This window comes from Aedes albopictus, chromosome 2, assembly GCF_035046485.1.
Source record: "Aedes albopictus strain Foshan chromosome 2, AalbF5, whole genome shotgun sequence".
Taxonomy (NCBI): Eukaryota; Metazoa; Arthropoda; class Insecta; order Diptera; family Culicidae; genus Aedes; species Aedes albopictus.
The window spans coordinates 190,256,809-190,278,136 of NC_085137.1; the positions used below are offsets into that span (position 1 = coordinate 190,256,809).

General features: G+C 38.2%; 2 protein-coding genes and 1 long non-coding RNA gene across 3 annotated transcripts in view; 2 read left to right on the plus strand and 1 right to left on the minus strand.

The window, feature by feature from the left end:
* Positions 1-21,328, plus strand: part of LOC109408115 (uncharacterized) — a 228,702-nt gene that overhangs the window by 165,942 nt on the left and 41,432 nt on the right. The window lies entirely within an intron of this gene.
* Positions 2,051-9,988, plus strand: LOC134284011 (uncharacterized). Its single transcript, XM_062854656.1, has 5 exons — positions 2,051-2,137; positions 3,827-4,076; positions 5,103-5,428; positions 6,345-7,254; positions 9,786-9,988. Exons 1-5 carry the CDS (start codon positions 2,051-2,053, stop codon positions 9,986-9,988), a joined length of 1,776 nt encoding a protein of 591 aa, XP_062710640.1.
* On the minus strand, positions 11,109-11,950 carry LOC109422013 (uncharacterized). Its single transcript, XR_003896524.2, has 2 exons — positions 11,536-11,950; positions 11,109-11,466 (listed from the first exon to the last, which is right to left on the minus strand). It is a non-coding gene; the product is annotated as an uncharacterized LOC109422013 (long non-coding RNA).

Consider the following 21,328-nt stretch of genomic DNA (forward strand, 5'->3'; position numbering starts at 1 on the left):
AGGCCAAAACAGTGTCGACTTGGGCCACACACGCCTACGTACTTCTGTGTGTTGAAACAAAAATAGAGGCTTCTAGAAGCAAATGTAGGAAAAGGGTGCGGTGTAGAACATAAGCACAGTGTTGCTACCGCCGTAATCACTTAAAAAAAAAACCCTAATTAATCCACCTAGCGGTGATGGTGCCTTTCTCGTGCTTTAAAATATCCTTTCAACAAAACTCGAGCGACATGTTGATGACATTGACATAAATACAAAATGAAAACTGCTTGCTAAATCTACTCAATATGGATACATTTTATATGAGCATAACATCCAATATTCAGAAAATACAAGACAACGATCCAAAACAAGTGGTTTGAACAAGTGTCATGAAGCCGCAAAATTTTGAAACGTCATTTTAGATTTTCCGGTCATCTTTTTATGACTCCGGATATCTATCCCAACAAAACTAACCGCCATCTTGAACATTGAGACACCATCTTGGATGTTCTGGTATTCATTTTTGGACTCTGCACCTAAAATTACATAAAATAGTCGCCGTATTGAATTTTGGCATGTCGTTTATGATTTTCTGGCTACCAGTTTTGGACGAAGACCGGCATTCTTTACCATTCAAACTAAAGTCATATTGCAGACCTTGTGAAACAGCGCACAGCTTGGGTTTTCTGATTACAAATTTTGAGTTCTGGACATATTTTCATACAAAATATGCCCATAATGCAAGAATTAAAAATCCTATAAAATAGGATTTGGTTTACTTTTACATTTGGCCTCTTCCGGCCACTCAAAACCGATTCCGAAACACTTGCTGGCCGTTCATTAGGTAGGTAATCTAAAAAGCCGCTATTTGATGTAACGCATGTACGGGTTTGTTTCTCTTTCAGATTTAACCACTTCGGCGGGAACCCCGGAACGGGTTCCGGAACACTACTAGTTCAGATATGGTCTGAGATGATTTTCCTGCTCATTGTCCATCAGGTCATCTAAAATGCCGTGGTTTGATGTGTCGCTTGCATGGGTTTGGTACAATTGTATATTTGGCAACTTCCAGCGGGACGCCCAGAACCGGTTCGGGAACACTACCGGTTCAGATATGGTCTGAGACTATTTTCCTGCTTACCGCTCATCAGATTATCGAAAATGCCGTGGTTTGATGTGTTTCATGCATGGGTTTGGTTCACTTTGATATTTGCCACTTCCGGCGGGACACCCGGAACCGGTTCCGGAACACTACCGGTTCAGATATGGTCTTAGACTATTTTTCTGCTTACCGCTCATCAGGTTATCGAAAACTGCCGTGGTTTGATGTGTCGCATGCATAGGTTCGATGCATTTTCATATCCGGTCCCTTCCTGGGGTACCGTTCCGGAACACCTAAATGGCCATATCTCCGGAACGGCTGAACCGATCCGAACCATTTTCAATAGGAAACAATGGGACCAGATTCCGCGTCGAATGAACCATCGGTCATTAAAATCGGATGAGGTTTAATGCCAAAAAGTGATGTGAGTTTTTTTGTACACACATATACAGACACACACACACACGCACACACATACACACACACAGACATCACCTCAATTCGTCGAGCTGAGTCGATTGGTATATGTGATTTGACCCTCCGGGCCTTCTATCAAAAAGTCATTTTTGGAGTGAACATATAGCCTTTCCAGTACACTTAGTGTACGAGAAAGGCAAAAATAATTGATTACTAATAATGTTTATATTTTTCCAGGGTGACAACGCAGCCATCTTCGAGTCAGTGTTGCATTAACCCTGGCGCCGTCGAAATAATCGTTTCCTTTTCGTTCTACAGTGTCAAGATGGCTCGGGGACCGAAGAAACATTTGGAGCGTATGAACGCATCAAAAAGATGTTGGACCAGACCAGACCAACTTCGCCCCGCGTTCATCCATGGACCCACACAAGCTTGTGATTTTCTTTCGCATCTGAAGTACGTCTTGACCACCACCGATGTCACCAAGATCTGTAACGTCACATCTAGATCGATGGCAAGGTTCGCACTGACTTCAACTACCCGGTCGGATTAATGACTCACTCTTTGATCTACGACGCCAAGGATCGTTTCACCGTTCACCGTATTACCGCGGAGGAAGTGAAGTACAAGCTCCTGAAGGTGAGGTGCGTCAGATCGGCCGTGGAAGGTGCCGTTCATCTTGATTGGATCCGAGCATCCACCAGAACGATTATTGTCACCGGTGATGGACGTGTTCAAGTTCGACCACGAAGATCTGTGCGTGACCAACTATCAGAACGGAAGATGAGCGGTTTGCATGCGGGTAATCGCTTTTTTAAACAGTGAGAAGAAGACCTGTTTTGAATGCTGAAAATACAAAAATCCGTTTATCATACCACTATGAAAGTAAACTGAAATATGTAGAAGAATACGAAAGCCCGCTTAGTCGAAGCGGTATGCAAGCGATGTTCAATTTCCGATCGGTTTAGGATAGGGTGACGATGGATATTATCGGCAGGTTTGTTCGATTCGTCATGAAGGGATTTTGTCGGCCAAACTACCTGAAACTTGGTCGTATAATTCAGCTTGGTTGGGAAGGATTTGAGACCTAGGTACTCTGAGTTCAACAGCTTTCAAAAATCCCCCATGACGAAGAGAACAAAACTGCCAAAATACGCAATTTCCCCTATTTTCATATCCCAGTTGGGACAAAAACAATAAAGGAAGCAATACATATTAGTTCAACGCTTTATTTTTATTTTTTTTGTTGTGTTTATTGATTGTTCATTGCCTTCTCTTCTTTGTTCTCTTCTATGGCTGATTAAATTATATTTTTTATTCTTTTTCGATTTTAATTTAGTATAGATTAAGTGTTTACTTCAGCTATACAAAATTCCGAATGAAAAGGGATGAAAATGCAATCTAATCGGCTATAGAAGAGCCTTTAAAATCGTTTCCATTTTACGTCGCTTCATTCACATCGTACAAATGTACATCGAATAAATTACATCGCAATAATTACACCGGATCTGTTTATTACATCAACAGCCGCCAAGTACATCGGGCTGTGTAATATTCATCAATCGATGTAACGACCTGGTTGCAGCGATTTCGATGTAATATTCAACAACTTTTTTTGCTGTGCACCTTCCTTGGCATAATCGCATCGCAAGCTCGAACCAGAACAGAAACCAGTTCGTCCGTACTCAGGTTTAGCATGTTTCGCTCATACCGGAGCGCTCTATCTTCCACTTCCGCTCGTGGGTTCTATCCACTCGTGCTTCCACTTGTATTCGCTCTCCTACCAGGTATCGTATTGCTTGGAGATCGCTATGGGAATAGTCCTCCAATTCGTACTCATCGCTAATACGGGACTACTGAACGTGACATCGATGATAGACTCTCTTCCATCGCATCGGTAGGTGCTCGTAGAGCCTTCGTTGATTAAAACTACGTTCAACCTGGATAGTGCTTCCAGCAGGCTCCAACCTCTGGGGTTGGTGAGACGGCTATCCCACTCAATCGCCCAGGTATTAAAATCGCCGGCAATGACGACTGGCCTTCTACCACACAGTTTCTCCATGATTTCTAGACAAACATGTGAAAAGGGCGGAAGAGCCAAAATGTCAACAAATCAGATTACTTCATATTTGAAAAGAATCTATTTAAATCCTTCTAATTACTTTCAAAATCACACCAAAAACGATTTTATATTACTCAAAAACGAATTTCCAGATCTGTAAAAGCACCAATTATTTTGTTGTTATGCCCTTCAGATTTACCATCCTTTGAATCCATGTAATTTTGATGAAAATGCAGAGTAAAGAAGCTTGCAAATATTTTCAATAGTTGAATCCGTCACCATCTGTACACCACGTAGTCTCCGATGCAGCGAAAAACGTTAACAGTAAGGAACGCTCAACTTTCGATGAGGCAGAGCTTGTGACTCACGAATATGATGACGACGATGAAGATGATGAGGACTTTGTGCCACAAGGAGATGCGAGCTTGTTGGACGACTTTTCAATTTTCGAATACTTCGAGTCATTCCGGAATCAATCCATCATCGACGAAGACGAGAACGAAGATAATCCGGCGAGTAAGTATTCCTTGCGCATCGAACTATAGGGTCTGGGACCATTTGGGCAGGGGGTCCTATTTTGGGAACTTGCTGCTATGACTCAGTCAATTTTAAACCGATTGTCTTGATTTCCACGACACGATCAGAAACGTACAGTACCTAGCCTTGTTCAAAAATTCAAGTCAATCGGTTTGAAATTGACTGGGTTATAACAGCAAGTGTCCAAAATAGGTCCCCCTGCCCAAATGGTCCCAGACTAACTATGCTTTGCTTTGTGCTCGAATTGTGACACGGAGCTGCAAATATGCTGAATTTTGTATATGAATTTTGTATATTCATGTTTATGCCACAAAAGTTCAGCCTATTGGACGCAGTGGCTTAATTTCCCCAACAGGGGAGGAAAAAAAAAAAAAATATTCATACTAAGTACAAAATGTTTCCGATGACTGATCTGAGCGTGACAAGGCAACCAAAATGTGCAAACTTGTTCGGACAGAGGCACACATGTAAATCAAAGGGATAGGGTCTGGGACCATTTGGGCAGGGGACCTATTTTAGGCACTTGCTGCTATAAATCAGTCAATTTCAAACCGATTGACTTGAATTTTTGAACAAGGCTAGGTACTGTACGTTTCTGATCGTGTCGTGAAAATCAAGTCAATCGGTTTAAAATTGACTGAGTCATAGCAGCAAGTCCCCAAAACAGGTCCCCCTGCCCACATGGTCCCAGACCCTACGGCTGTCCGATTACTTTTGCAGATTTGGAATGCCTTGTCAAGCCCAGACCTGTGATCGAAAACATTGCGTATACTTCGTATATACAAAATAAATATATTTGTAGTTTTGGGTACAAATTTGAAATTATTTCATTAAAGTAAACCATAGTTGTAGTGTGGAATCTCTCAATTTTGTATGAAAATCGGCATTTACCCGAACACTTTTGCACCACAGTGTATAATGAAAAAGTTATGATGTTGAACAAAAATAAGAATAATGATGCTTTGTGAAACATTGTAGATTAACGTATTATTGATTTGATTACAGATGCTGCAAACAATTACGAAAAATTTGATGAAATGGGTTTTGCTGATCTCGACAGAGAGGACGATGAGGTTCCCACCAATGTGTCGAAAAAGTTGTCCAATAAGCTGCGCAAGGAGAAGGGCTTGTCATATGTTCGAAAAAATGGCACAGAAGTGGCGGCACGAAAGCTGCGAAAGGCGTGCACCTGCATGAAGCGTAAATGTTATGAAAAATTTAACGATGCACTCCGAGAAAAACTGTTGCGTAATCTGCTTGAGTTAAAGAGCTCGGGACAGAATCAATTTCTCAGCCAACATGTTGCTGTGACCTTCGTAGAACGTCATCGTGTAAGTATGTAATTAGGCGCAAAAATAGTATATGATTATTGAATATTATACATTCTGGGGTTAAATTTAATTGTGGGTAGAATCTACTTACAGGGAAAAGACTGACAAAAGGGATCGGGATAGGCAATCTTTTCATTAAAAAAGTTTACCCAGAAACTCTCAAATTTACCTGTTTCCATGTCCAAATCCAAGTTGGGTCAAACAGTTTTTCAGTTCAAAATACATAGGGTCTTGCACTATTTGGGCAGTTGCACCTATTTTTGGCACTTGTCGCTATAACTAAGTTAATTTTATACCTTAAAACTTAATTTTTGGCACATAGTGAGATACGTGCAGTATCTAACCCTGTACGAAAAATCAAATAAATTTGTATAGGATTGGCTTAGTTATAGCGACAAAAGCTCTAAATAGATACAGTAGACGTTCGGTCGGTGCAAGTGGTTTAACTGCAATGCTTTTTAACAGCAAGTCCGGTAAGTGCAACAAATTTGCAGTTATCGCACCGCTACCTGTTAAATCGATGCGCCAAGTTAGCCCAAATGAACAATTGAATGAATTTTTCGTAAACATGTTGCAGTTATCGAACGTCTACTGTACATCTGCCTAAATGGTACAATACCTTATAAGAAAAGGTTGAAATTTATTTGAAACAATATGAAAATAATATCTTCACGATTTTTAAACATTTTACTAGAACCGCCAAAACTTCATGTATACCTTATCTAACCAGTACTATCAAATGTGCACTATTACACCAGTTAAACTTATTTTGAATGAATACTTTGAATTTTCCGATCATTTTGTCTATGTTCTTACATGGTGGCCATTTTATAGTTGTAGTTGCAGTTGTTTAAATATTCTTTTATTCAATCCATCAATTCAGAAATATGGAAATCAATGTCTTTTCAAATTTTAGGTCATTAATTCCAGGAGAGCTTTTACATACAAGTATTACCTTCCCGGACACGGTGGCCAGGTTCGAGTGTGTCTGCAGATGTTCTTGAATACTTTTGACGTTACGGAGAAAAAAATACGAATTCTGGTCTCGAAAAAGGTATCCGGCTTGGGCATTTCCGCTGACGATAAGCGTCTTCTGAATACCAATCGTTGCCCGATCTCCAGCGAAGAAAAAACCTACATTGAACAGCATATCAAGTCGTTTCCCGCATATTTTTCTCACTACACAAGAGAGAAAAGTAGTAAGAAATATTTATCGAGTGATTTAAATATCACAAAAATGTATGAATTGTACACTGCAAAGTGCAAAGAAGATTCACAGCGTCTCGTGCACTACAATTCATATCGCATAATTTTCAATGGATGCAATCTCGGCTTCCGGAAACCAAAAGCGGACACTTGTAATGAATGCGATCGTTTGAAAATACTTTTGAAATCGGGTGACGAAGATGAAAAAAATCAAGCCGAAGATAAACGTTCTTCCCATCAAAATCAGGCCCAGCTCGTGTATACCGAAAAGAAGAAGGATGTTCAGGCGGCAAGGACCGATCCCGCAGTTCGCACTATATCCTTCGACTTGCAGAAATGCTTAGCAACGCCTCACCTGCGAAATGGAGTGGCCTTCTACAAGCGACAACTATATACCTATAATCTCACGATTTTCGAAACGTATCGGGGCAAGAATAAGGGTTTCTGCTACATGTGGGATGAGTCGCAAGGTAGACGAGGGGCAAATGAAATCGGCTCTTGTTTACTAGAAGATTTGAAAACATTCTTAAGCGAGAATCCGGACGTGAAGATAATCAATCTATATTCAGATCGCTGTGGAGGGCAAAATTTAAATTTCGTTGTGTGTAGGGGAGGAAGGGGTAAGCCCGTCAACTTAAGCATTGGGATTTTTTAAAATTAATGTAAGGCTTAAATGGATATTTTCAGTACGCAGAATCTTTGATTCATTAGTATTTTATAAGATTTGTGCATTACAATTGTCAAAATATGTTTATTCTGATGAATAATGTACATAACACAACCGTATTAAATATTGATGTTTTTAATTCAATGCGGGTAAGACCGTCACCCCTATGGGGTAAGGCCGTCACCTAACGGGGTAAGTCCGTCATACCTGTTTTTCAAGAAAATTTTGAGGATTTCAAATTGAAAATATTTTTGATGTGTAGTAATGGTATACCAATCATTGTACATCAGTCGTTTTGTTATTTGAAACAGGTTCTGGAGATCCTATAATGGTAAATTTTAAAGTATATGCAACACATAAAATCTTTTCAGAAGTCATTCGTTATCAATAAGATATATATTTTTTTTGCCTAAATGAAATATTTGGTTGAGGATCATTTGCCCAAATGGCATTTCCCGAACACCATTTGGCCGAAAAGATAATTTTTACCGAATATCGAAAAAGAAAAAAACCTTCTTAAGCGATCATGACCGTCCGGGAATCGAACCCATTACTCTCACCATGGTCGTGCTAATTATTCGTGCGCTAACCGCATTGGCTATATGCATACTCGAGTGTGGTGCAGTTTTGGAATCAAACAGACAAGCGTCTCGAAAGGTTAAAGAAGGAAATCTCTGATAGAGTTCTGGCAAATGACATTCGCCAAATAGAAAAATTAAAAATCTCTGATGAAAATATTGGCAGTTCCCACGCTAAATGATTCTTTAACGGTTATCAAAAGAAGAAAATAATTTGATGATCATCATCATCTTCTGAATAAGAAAAAAAAATGGATAATCTATGTTACAAGAAGGGGAAATCTTCGCTGACATTTTGAGAAATCGCTTTAAGCTCACTTTTGATTATCTGAAGATTTCCCGTTCCTCTGAATTCATCCGAACATTATTCGACCAACCAGCATTCTACCAAACAAACTATTCGGTCAGATGGCATTTGGTCAAATGGCGTTCGGACAAACGACATTCACCAAAATAGCTGAACATTTTTTTATATTTTGTGAGTAAAAGACATGTACACAGTCATACATCGATATAACAGAAATTTAACCTTGATATAACGTTCGGCTCCGTGAAGCGTTAAACGTGATTGTGCCTCAACTAACTGAACTAGATAATAGTAATGTTGGATCTATATTGTCAGCCTTTACGTGATTCCTTGAAGAATCACTGGAAGGATACCTGAAGAAATCCCTAGAAGAATTCCTGAAAGAATCCCTGGAGAAATCTTTCAATGATTTTCGTGTAGAAATTCCTGGATGAATCTTGACAATAGCGATCCTTACAAAATCCCCGCGAGAATCACTGAAAATAATGTTCTTAGAAGTTTCTGAAGGAACAAAAAGAATCCAAGCAGAAACTCCTGGGGAAATCCTAGTAGATTGATTGGATAAATCACCGAAGGAATTAATGGAAGAATCCCTAGAACAAAACACCACAGGAATTCCAAGAGAAACCCATGTAGAAATTTCCTCGGTTGTTCTTCCGTTTGTAGTTGCGTAGCACCTAATAGAAATGCCTAGTCAGTTCAACAAACATCCGTTGATCCAAAGAGCATGACGGTCTTACCCCCACCGATGAGTGACGGGCTTACCCGAAAAGCCCACTTTTTCTAAATTACACCGTAGTTCCTGAATAATTGTCGAAACTGACCGTTCGATGAGTCTTGGCACTAAAGAATAGTACAGATGGGAATACATGATTAATGAAAGTGAATTTCTGCACTTGTTTTGTAATCCAGAGGCTAAATTCTACCGACGAAAAATTACATCCGCCATTGGTGTGACGACGCGTGTGTTTGTTTTGTTTATTTTCTTCGCGTTTGACAGGTCAATGTTGGTATCATGTGTCTCAAAATAGTAGAAATGGTAAAACCGAATGAGGTGTGTGGCCAAAAAGCTACTAAATAACTGTTTTCTGGTAAAATCATTGAGGTGACGGGCTTACCCACCTGACGGTGTTACCCGCCTTTCCCCTATGATGCTAAGCTACCTAACTGAACAGAATTTCAAGAACAATCGAGACGTCACAATAAGACATAAGTTTATGGTAAGTGGCCATAGTCATATGGAAGTCGACACCATACACGGAGCTATCGAGAGAGCTAAGAAAAGCACCACAGTAGACATCGAAACCCCCAGGGACTGGGCAGTGTTTATTGCCCAAATCAAAAGGAAGGTGCCGCTTGTGGTGATAGAGCTAAATCAACAAAAGATCTTGTCGTTAAAAAGTCTCTCTAACAGGTACAAAAAACCTCGTTTAAATACCGCTGGCGAACCTCTGAAATTCAAAACCATAGCTATGTTCGAGTACTGCTCCAAATGCCCTGGAGTTGTATCCTATAAAACAGATTTGACATCGAATGATTACAAGCATTTTCGAATTTGCGATGATGGTGTAGTTAATGATGAACCGTTGCCGATTTTAGCCCCTTTGGAGACTGAGCCTATCCCGTTGCCGTACGAAAAGCTAATGGATTTAAAGAAGCTGATGCCATTTGTTAGTAACAAAACGTACTATGAAGCTATGTTGAAGACATTAGTTGTTCCAAAGCGTGGACGAAAGGCCAAAACCGATGCCCAAGATACAAATTTTGATGATGATCTCGATATCGAAAACGAAGATGATTGATATGTAAGTATAAGCTTCGGATACAAAGTTCTCAGTTTCACTCATTGCATGTTTTATTTCAGAAATTTGCTGCAGAAGAAAAGCACCATGTTAAGCTATAAATGTCAACAAATGAACGACGCTAAAATATATGCTCATAGAGTATACGCTGCTATTAAATGGTAACATAAATAGAAGAACGCAATGGAAAGAAATGGAGAGAAAAAAGAAAGAGAAATGAAATAAAACTGACTAAAACAAAATTATTTTTCGCTGATTGTCCGACTAGATATTAAAAAAATGTCACAGTTGCAAAGGCATGCAAAATGGCCATTGGCAGAAGAATGTCTCAGTTATAACTGTGGAAGTGCTCATAGAACACCAAACTGAGAAGCAAGCTTTGTCCCAGTTGGGACGTTATTCCAATAAAAAAACGAAGATGCTCAGTTAGAATAACAACTGACTATTTTAAGTCTTTCATTTCTTTACTTGTTTGGGCTTTGAGTATCTTCATGCCTGCCAGTTTTGCAAATTGGTCATTACTAGAGTAAATTACCTTCCCATGGAAGGATATACAAACAGATCCATCATTTGGTATATGTTTAAATTATCGTCACAGAAGCATAATCGCCTAACACTAATCACGCTGTATTTCGTAAAGACAAGATTGCGTTAGAAGGCTAGCTTTAAACAGAAGCAAACACTATGCTATCACTGAGAGCGAACTTCTGACTATTTGGAATATACACTAAAAAGATAAACGATGGGAAGGAAGTAGAATCTGTTTGTCTGTGGTAGAAGTGTTCATAGTACATGCTTTTTACTAGTTGGCACGCTACGCCAAGAATAAGGAGAGGCTCAATAAATTAGGCCTGCAAGGGCATATACAGCCACAGCGTGGGTTCCAGTATGACCATGCTGGGGATGACGGGTTCGATTCCCGGTAGGATCAGAAACTTTTTGTAACGGGAACTTTCTTGACTTCCTTGGACATGAAGTATGACTCAGAGAAATGAGGTATTGGTTGCAGTAAACTTATGCTGAAACTGTCCGACTTCCATTCACAGTATTGTTTAAGATCATTCCGTTTCAGAAATTCTCTGGACTTAAGTAAGTGATAATACAATTAAAAACAAGAGCATGTTTGATAAATTTTGTTGTATTTTGCTATGTAAAATCATTTTCTTGAGCAAACTTCGCCTAAAATGTAAGATAATACATCAGTTGTAGATACAGAATGTCAGCATTTAGGGCCAAAACTTTCATGTGTATATAGCTCAGTTGAAACGTTTTTAAGTTTCAATACCTTCGCATAACAATACGCGTATCCCACACATATTTTTGTAGGAGAATCTAACATTTCCGAAACATGTTACATGTAGCATAATGTAATTATGATGCAGTTATTGTTCGTTGAGCATAATTGCACATTTTGACATATGACACGTACATCGTTGAAGTCAATCCACAATCATCACACCATGGTACATTTTACAATCCTGAAAATAGTATAATATGGTGGAATCAAGCATTCGTTAATTGGATAAGCTATAGAAATCAATACTTACCGTTGAATTGCAAATAAACGTGATGAAAAACAACTCCGGCGTAATTCCATTACAATTCGTTTGAGAGGCAGAAGAACCTTGGCGGAACAACAAAACATAAACACAACATGACATAATTCCGCGGCGAATTTCCAGTGCTGCCATGTTATCGGGCGAATTCACTAGGCGTAATGACGCTTAACATATCAATAGGGTGTATTTCCTTTTTCATTAAATTCTAAGCTTAAATCAATACTTTTTCAAAATATTTCGTCGTAAAGTTTTGAATTATTTTCCTATCGTCATTTTAAAAATTCAAAAATATTAGTTAAGACGTTGCTCTTAAAATAGCATTTAAATTTGTATTCCGAATCTTTGTTGGTTGTTTTCTCAGTTCCGTGTTTTTGGAAGTACGCCCTTTTCACATGTTCGTCTAGATTTGATCCTGCACCTGATGTATATTCCTAAGCTTGGAATGAGCTAAGGAAGCGCAAAATAATCCGAGAATGCATTTGGCTTGCATTTGCATCACATAGAAGCTAGTATATTCCTAAGCTTGGAATGAGCTTAGGAAGCGCAAAAAAATTCAGAATGCATTTAGCTTGCATTTGCATCACATAGAAGCCAGAATATGCCTAAGCTTGGAATGAGCTTAGGAAGCGCAAAATAATCCCAAAATGCATTTGGCTTGCATTTGCATCACATAGAATCTAGTATACTCCTAAGCTTGGAATGAGCTTAGGAAGCGCAAAATAATTCCAGAATGCATTTGACTTGCATTTGCATCACATAGAATCTAGTATACTCCTAAGCTTGGAATGAGCTTAGGAAGCGCAAAATAATCCCAAAATGCATTTGGCTTGCATTTGCATCACATAGAATCTAGTATACTCCTAAGCTTGGAATGAGCTTAGGAAGCGCAAAATAATCCCAAAATGCATTTGACTTGCATCACATAGAATCTAATATACTCCTAAACTTGGAATGAGCTTAGGAAGCGCAAAATAATTCCAGAATGCATTTGACTTGCATTTGCATCACATAGAATCTAGTACACTCCTAAACATGGGATGAGCGTAGGAAGCGCAAAATAATTCCAGAATGCATTTGACTTGCATCACATAGAATCTAATATACTCCTAAACTTGGAATGAGCTTAGGAAGCGCAAAATAATCCCAAAATGCATTTGACTTGCATCACATAGAATCTAATATACTCCTAAACTTGGAATGAGCTTAGGAAGCGCAAAATAATCCCAGAATGCATTTGACTTGCATTTGCATCACATAGAATCTAGTATACTCCTAAACTTGGAATGAGCTTAGGAAGCGCAAAATAATTCCAGAATGCATTTGGCTTGCATTTGCATCACATAAATTCTAGTATACTCCTAAGCTTGGAATGAGCTTAGGAAGCGCAAAATAATCCCAAAATGCATTTGGCTTGCATTTGCATCGCATAGAATCTAGTACACTCCTAAACTTGGGATGAGCTTAGGAAGCGCAAAATAATCCCAAAATGCATTTGGCTTGCATTTGCATCACATAGAATCTAGTATACTCCTAAGCTTGGAATGAGCTTAGGAAGCGCAAAATAATTCCAGAATGCATTTGACTTGCATTTGCATCACATAGAATCTAGTATACTCCTAAGCTTGGAATGAGCTTAGGAAGCGCAAAATAATCCCAAAATGCATTTGGCTTGCATTTGCATCACATAGAATCTAGTATACTCCTAAGCTTGGAATGAGCTTAGGAAGCGCAAAATAATCCCAAAATGCATTTGACTTGCATCACATAGAATCTAATATACTCCTAAACTTGGAATGAGCTTAGGAAGCGCAAAATAATTCCAGAATGCATTTGACTTGCATTTGCATCACATAGAATCTAGTACACTCCTAAACATGGGATGAGCGTAGGAAGCGCAAAATAATTCCAGAATGCATTTGACTTGCATTTGCATCACATAGAATCTAGTATACTCCTAAACTTGGAATGAGCTTAGGAAGCGCAAAATAATCCCAAAATGCATTTGACTTGCATCACATAGAATCTAATATACTCCTAAACTTGGAATGAGCTTAGGAAGCGCAAAATAATCCCAGAATGCATTTGACTTGCATTTGCATCACATAGAATCTAGTATACTCCTAAACTTGGAATGAGCTTAGGAAGCGCAAAATAATTCCAGAATGCATTTGGCTTGCATTTGCATCACATAAATTCTAGTATACTCCTAAGCTTGGAATGAGCTTAGGAAGCGCAAAATAATCCCAAAATGCATTTGGCTTGCATTTGCATCACATAGAATCTAGTATACTCCTAAGCTTGGGATGAGCTTAGGAAGCGCAAAATAATTCCAGAATGCATTTGACTTGCATTTGCATCACATAGAATCTACTAAATTCCTAAGCTTGGAATGAGCTTAGGAAGCGCAAAATAATCCCAAAATGCATTTGACTTGCATTTACATCACATAGAATCTAGTATACTCATAAGCTTGGGATGAGCTTAGGAAGCGCAAAATATGCATTTGCATCACATAGAATCTAGTATACTTGAGCTTAGGAAGCGCAAAATAATCTCAGAATGCATTTGACTTGCATTTGCATCACATAGAATCTAGTATACTTCTAAGCTTGGCATGAACTTAGGAAGCGCAAAATAATCCCAAAATGCATTTGACTTGCATCACATAGAATCTAATATACTCCTAAACTTGGAATGAGCTTAGGAAGCGCAAAATAATCCCAGAATGCATTTGACTTGCATTTGCATCACATAGAATCTAGTATACTCCTAAACTTGGAATGAGCTTAGGAAGCGCAAAATAATTCCAGAATGCATTTGGCTTGCATTTGCATCACATAGAATCTAGTATACTCCTAAGCTTGGAATGAGCTTAGGAAGCGCAAAATAATCCCAAAATGCATTTGACTTGCATCACATAGAATCTAATATACTCCTAAACTTGGAATGAGCTTAGGAAGCGCAAAATAATTCCAGAATGCATTTGACTTGCATTTGCATCACATAGAATCTAGTACACTCCTAAACATGGGATGAGCGTAGGAAGCGCAAAATAATTCCAGAATGCATTTGACTTGCATTTGCATCACATAGAATCTAGTATACTCCTAAACTTGGAATGAGCTTAGGAAGCGCAAAATAATCCCAAAATGCATTTGACTTGCATCACATAGAATCTAATATACTCCTAAACTTGGAATGAGCTTAGGAAGCGCAAAATAATTCCAGAATGCATTTGACTTGCATTTGCATCACATAGAATCTAGTACACTCCTAAACATGGGATGAGCGTAGGAAGCGCAAAATAATTCCAGAATGCATTTGACTTGCATTTGCATCACATAGAATCTAGTATACTCCTAAACTTGGAATGAGCTTAGGAAGCGCAAAATAATCCCAAAATGCATTTGACTTGCATCACATAGAATCTAATATACTCCTAAACTTGGAATGAGCTTAGGAAGCGCAAAATAATCCCAGAATGCATTTGACTTGCATTTGCATCACATAGAATCTAGTATACTCCTAAACTTGGAATGAGCTTAGGAAGCGCAAAATAATTCCAGAATGCATTTGGCTTGCATTTGCATCACATAAATTCTAGTATACTCCTAAGCTTGGAATGAGCTTAGGAAGCGCAAAATAATCCCAAAATGCATTTGGCTTGCATTTGCATCACATAGAATCTAGTATACTCCTAAGCTTGGGATGAGCTTAGGAAGCGCAAAATAATTCCAGAATGCATTTGACTTGCATTTGCATCACATAGAATCTACTAAATTCCTAAGCTTGGAATGAGCTTAGGAAGCGCAAAATAATCCCAAAATGCATTTGACTTGCATTTACATCACATAGAATCTAGTATACTCATAAGCTTGGGATGAGCTTAGGAAGCGCAAAATATGCATTTGCATCACATAGAATCTAGTATACTTGAGCTTAGGAAGCGCAAAATAATCTCAGAATGCATTTGACTTGCATTTGCATCACATAGAATCTAGTATACTTCTAAGCTTGGCATGAACTTAGGAAGCGCAAAATAATCCCAAAATGCATTTGACTTGCATCACATAGAATCTAATATACTCCTAAACTTGGAATGAGCTTAGGAAGCGCAAAATAATCCCAGAATGCATTTGACTTGCATTTGCATCACATAGAATCTAGTATACTCCTAAACTTGGAATGAGCTTAGGAAGCGCAAAATAATTCCAGAATGCATTTGGCTTGCATTTGCATCACATAGAATCTAGTATACTCCTAAGCTTGGAATGAGCTTAGGAAGCGCAAAATAATCCCAAAATGCATTTGACTTGCATCACATAGAATCTAATATACTCCTAAACTTGGAATGAGCTTAGGAAGCGCAAAATAATTCCAGAATGCATTTGACTTGCATTTGCATCACATAGAATCTAGTATACTCATAAGCTTGGGATGAGCTTAGGAAGCGCAAAATATGCATTTGCATCACATAGAATCTAGTATACTTGAGCTTAGGAAGCGCAAAATAATCTCAGAATGCATTTGACTTGCATTTGCATCACATAGAATCTAGTATACTTCTAAGCTTGGCATGAACTTAGGAAGCGCAAAATAATCCCAAAATGCATTTGACTTGCATCACATAGAATCTAATATACTCCTAAACTTGGAATGAGCTTAGGAAGCGCAAAATAATCCCAGAATGCATTTGACTTGCATTTGCATCACATAGAATCTAGTACACTCCTAAACATGGGATGAGCGTAGGAAGCGCAAAATAATTCCAGAATGCATTTGACTTGCATCACATAGAATCTAATATACTCCTAAACTTGGAATGAGCTTAGGAAGCGCAAAATAATCCCAAAATGCATTTGACTTGCATCACATAGAATCTAATATACTCCTAAACTTGGAATGAGCTTAGGAAGCGCAAAATAATCCCAGAATGCATTTGACTTGCATTTGCATCACATAGAATCTAGTATACTCCTAAACTTGGAATGAGCTTAGGAAGCGCAAAATAATTCCAGAATGCATTTGGCTTGCATTTGCATCACATAAATTCTAGTATACTCCTAAGCTTGGAATGAGCTTAGGAAGCGCAAAATAATCCCAAAATGCATTTGGCTTGCATTTGCATCGCATAGAATCTAGTACACTCCTAAACTTGGGATGAGCTTAGGAAGCGCAAAATAATCCCAAAATGCATTTGGCTTGCATTTGCATCACATAGAATCTAGTATACTCCTAAGCTTGGAATGAGCTTAGGAAGCGCAAAATAATTCCAGAATGCATTTGACTTGCATTTGCATCACATAGAATCTAGTATACTCCTAAGCTTGGAATGAGCTTAGGAAGCGCAAAATAATCCCAAAATGCATTTGGCTTGCATTTGCATCACATAGAATCTAGTATACTCCTAAGCTTGGAATGAGCTTAGGAAGCGCAAAATAATCCCAAAATGCATTTGACTTGCATCACATAGAATCTAATATACTCCTAAACTTGGAATGAGCTTAGGAAGCGCAAAATAATTCCAGAATGCATTTGACTTGCATTTGCATCACATAGAATCTAGTACACTCCTAAACATGGGATGAGCGTAGGAAGCGCAAAATAATTCCAGAATGCATTTGACTTGCATTTGCATCACATAGAATCTAGTATACTCCTAAACTTGGAATGAGCTTAGGAAGCGCAAAATAATCCCAAAATGCATTTGACTTGCATCACATAGAATCTAATATACTCCTAAACTTGGAATGAGCTTAGGAAGCGCAAAATAATCCCAGAATGCATTTGACTTGCATTTGCATCACATAGAATCTAGTATACTCCTAAGCTTGGAATGAGCTTAGGAAGCGCAAAATAATCCCAAAATGCATTTGACTTGCATCACATAGAATCTAATATACTCCTAAACTTGGAATGAGCTTAGGAAGCGCAAAATAATTCCAGAATGCATTTGACTTGCATTTGCATCACATAGAATCTAGTACACTCCTAAACATGGGATGAGCGTAGGAAGCGCAAAATAATTCCAGAATGCATTTGACTTGCATCACATAGAATCTAATATACTCCTAAACTTGGAATGAGCTTAGGAAGCGCAAAATAATCCCAAAATGCATTTGACTTGCATCACATAGAATCTAATATACTCCTAAACTTGGAATGAGCTTAGGAAGCGCAAAATAATCCCAGAATGCATTTGACTTGCATTTGCATCACATAGAATCTAGTATACTCCTAAACTTGGAATGAGCTTAGGAAGCGCAAAATAATTCCAGAATGCATTTGGCTTGCATTTGCATCACATAAATTCTAGTATACTCCTAAGCTTGGAATGAGCTTAGGAAGCGCAAAATAATCCCAAAATGCATTTGGCTTGCATTTGCATCGCATAGAATCTAGTACACTCCTAAACTTGGGATGAGCTTAGGAAGCGCAAAATAATCCCAAAATGCATTTGGCTTGCATTTGCATCACATAGAATCTAGTATACTCCTAAGCTTGGAATGAGCTTAGGAAGCGCAAAATAATTCCAGAATGCATTTGACTTGCATTTGCATCACATAGAATCTAGTATACTCCTAAGCTTGGAATGAGCTTAGGAAGCGCAAAATAATCCCAAAATGCATTTGGCTTGCATTTGCATCACATAGAATCTAGTATACTCCTAAGCTTGGAATGAGCTTAGGAAGCGCAAAATAATCCCAAAATGCATTTGACTTGCATCACATAGAATCTAATATACTCCTAAACTTGGAATGAGCTTAGGAAGCGCAAAATAATTCCAGAATGCATTTGACTTGCATTTGCATCACATAGAATCTAGTACACTCCTAAACATGGGATGAGCGTAGGAAGCGCAAAATAATTCCAGAATGCATTTGACTTGCATTTGCATCACATAGAATCTAGTATACTCCTAAACTTGGAATGAGCTTAGGAAGCGCAAAATAATCCCAAAATGCATTTGACTTGCATCACATAGAATCTAATATACTCCTAAACTTGGAATGAGCTTAGGAAGCGCAAAATAATCCCAGAATGCATTTGACTTGCATTTGCATCACATAGAATCTAGTATACTCCTAAACTTGGAATGAGCTTAGGAAGCGCAAAATAATTCCAGAATGCATTTGGCTTGCATTTGCATCACATAAATTCTAGTATACTCCTAAGCTTGGAATGAGCTTAGGAAGCGCAAAATAATCCCAAAATGCATTTGGCTTGCATTTGCATCACATAGAATCTAGTATACTCCTAAGCTTGGGATGAGCTTAGGAAGCGCAAAATAATTCCAGAATGCATTTGACTTGCATTTGCATCACATAGAATCTACTAAATTCCTAAGCTTGGAATGAGCTTAGGAAGCGCAAAATAATCCCAAAATGCATTTGACTTGCATTTACATCACATAGAATCTAGTATACTCATAAGCTTGGGATGAGCTTAGGAAGCGCAAAATATGCATTTGCATCACATAGAATCTAGTATACTTGAGCTTAGGAAGCGCAAAATAATCTCAGAATGCATTTGACTTGCATTTGCATCACATAGAATCTAGTATACTTCTAAGCTTGGCATGAACTTAGGAAGCGCAAAATAATCCCAAAATGCATTTGACTTGCATCACATAGAATCTAATATACTCCTAAACTTGGAATGAGCTTAGGAAGCGCAAAATAATCCCAAAATGCATTTGACTTGCATCACATAGAATCTAATATACTCCTAAACTTGGAATGAGCTTAGGAAGCGCAAAATAATTCCAGAATGCATTTGACTTGCATTTGCATCACATAGAATCTAGTACACTCCTAAACATGGGATGAGCGTAGGAAGCGCAAAATAATTCCAGAATGCATTTGACTTGCATTTGCATCACATAGAATCTAGTATACTCCTAAACTTGGAATGAGCTTAGGAAGCGCAAAATAATCCCAAAATGCATTTGACTTGCATCACATAGAATCTAATATACTCCTAAACTTGGAATGAGCTTAGGAAGCGCAAAATAATCCCAGAATGCATTTGACTTGCATTTGCATCACATAGAATCTAGTATACTCCTAAACTTGGAATGAGCTTAGGAAGCGCAAAATAATTCCAGAATGCATTTGGCTTGCATTTGCATCACATAAATTCTAGTATACTCCTAAGCTTGGAATGAGCTTAGGAAGCGCAAAATAATCCCAAAATGCATTTGGCTTGCATTTGCATCACATAGAATCTAGTATACTCCTAAGCTTGGGATGAGCTTAGGAAGCGCAAAATAATTCCAGAATGCATTTGACTTGCATTTGCATCACATAGAATCTACTAAATTCCTAAGCTTGGAATGAGCTTAGGAAGCGCAAAATAATCCCAAAATGCATTTGACTTGCATTTACATCACATAGAATCTAGTATACTCATAAGCTTGGGATGAGCTTAGGAAGCGCAAAATATGCATTTGCATCACATAGAATCTAGTATACTTGAGCTTAGGAAGCGCAAAATAATCTCAGAATGCATTTGACTTGCATTTGCATCACATAGAATCTAGTATACTTCTAAGCTTGGCATGAACTTAGGAAGCGCAAAATAATCCCAAAATGCATTTGACTTGCATCACATAGAATCTAATATACTCCTAAACTTGGAATGAGCTTAGGAAGCGCAAAATAATCCCAGAATGCATTTGACTTGCATTTGCATCACATAGAATCTAGTATACTCCTAAACTTGGAATGAGCTTAGGAAGCGCAAAATAATTCCAGAATGCATTTGGCTTGCATTTGCATCACATAGAATCTAGTATACTCCTAAGCTTGGAATGAGCTTAGGAAGCGCAAAATAATCCCAAAATGCATTTGACTTGCATCACATAGAATCTAATATACTCCTAAACTTGGAATGAGCTTAGGAAGCGCAAAATAATTCCAGAATGCATTTGACTTGCATTTGCATCACATAGAATCTAGTATACTCATAAGCTTGGGATGAGCTTAGGAAGCGCAAAATATGCATTTGCATCACATAGAATCTAGTATACTTGAGCTTAGGAAGCGCAAAATAATCTCAGAATGCATTTGACTTGCATTTGCATCACATAGAATCTAGTATACTTCTAAGCTTGGCATGAACTTAGGAAGCGCAAAATAATCCCAAAATGCATTTGACTTGCATCACATAGAATCTAATATACTCCTAAACTTGGAATGAGCTTAGGAAGCGCAAAATAATCCCAGAATGCATTTGACTTGCATTTGCATCACATAGAATCTAGTATACTCCTAAACTTGGAATGAGCTTAGGAAGCGCAAAATAATTCCAGAATGCATTTGGCTTGCATTTGCATCACATAGAATCTAGTATACTCCTAAGCTTGGAATGAGCTTAGGAAGCGCAAAATAATCCCAAAATGCATTTGACTTGCATCACATAGAATCTAATATACTCCTAAACTTGGAATGAGCTTAGGAAGCGCAAAATAATTCCAGAATGCATTTGACTTGCATTTGCATCACATAGAATCTAGTATACTCCTAAACTTGGAATGAGCTTAGGAAGCGCAAAATAATTCCAGAATGCATTTGGCTTGCATTTGCATCACATAGAATCTAGTATACTCCTAAGCTTGGGATGAGCTTAGGAAGCGCAAAATAATTCCAGAATGCATTTGACTTGCATTTGCATCACATAGAATCTAGTACACTCCTAAACATGGGATGAGCTTAGGAAGCGCAAAATAATTCCAGAATGCATTTGACTTGCATTTGCATCACATAGAATCTAGTATACT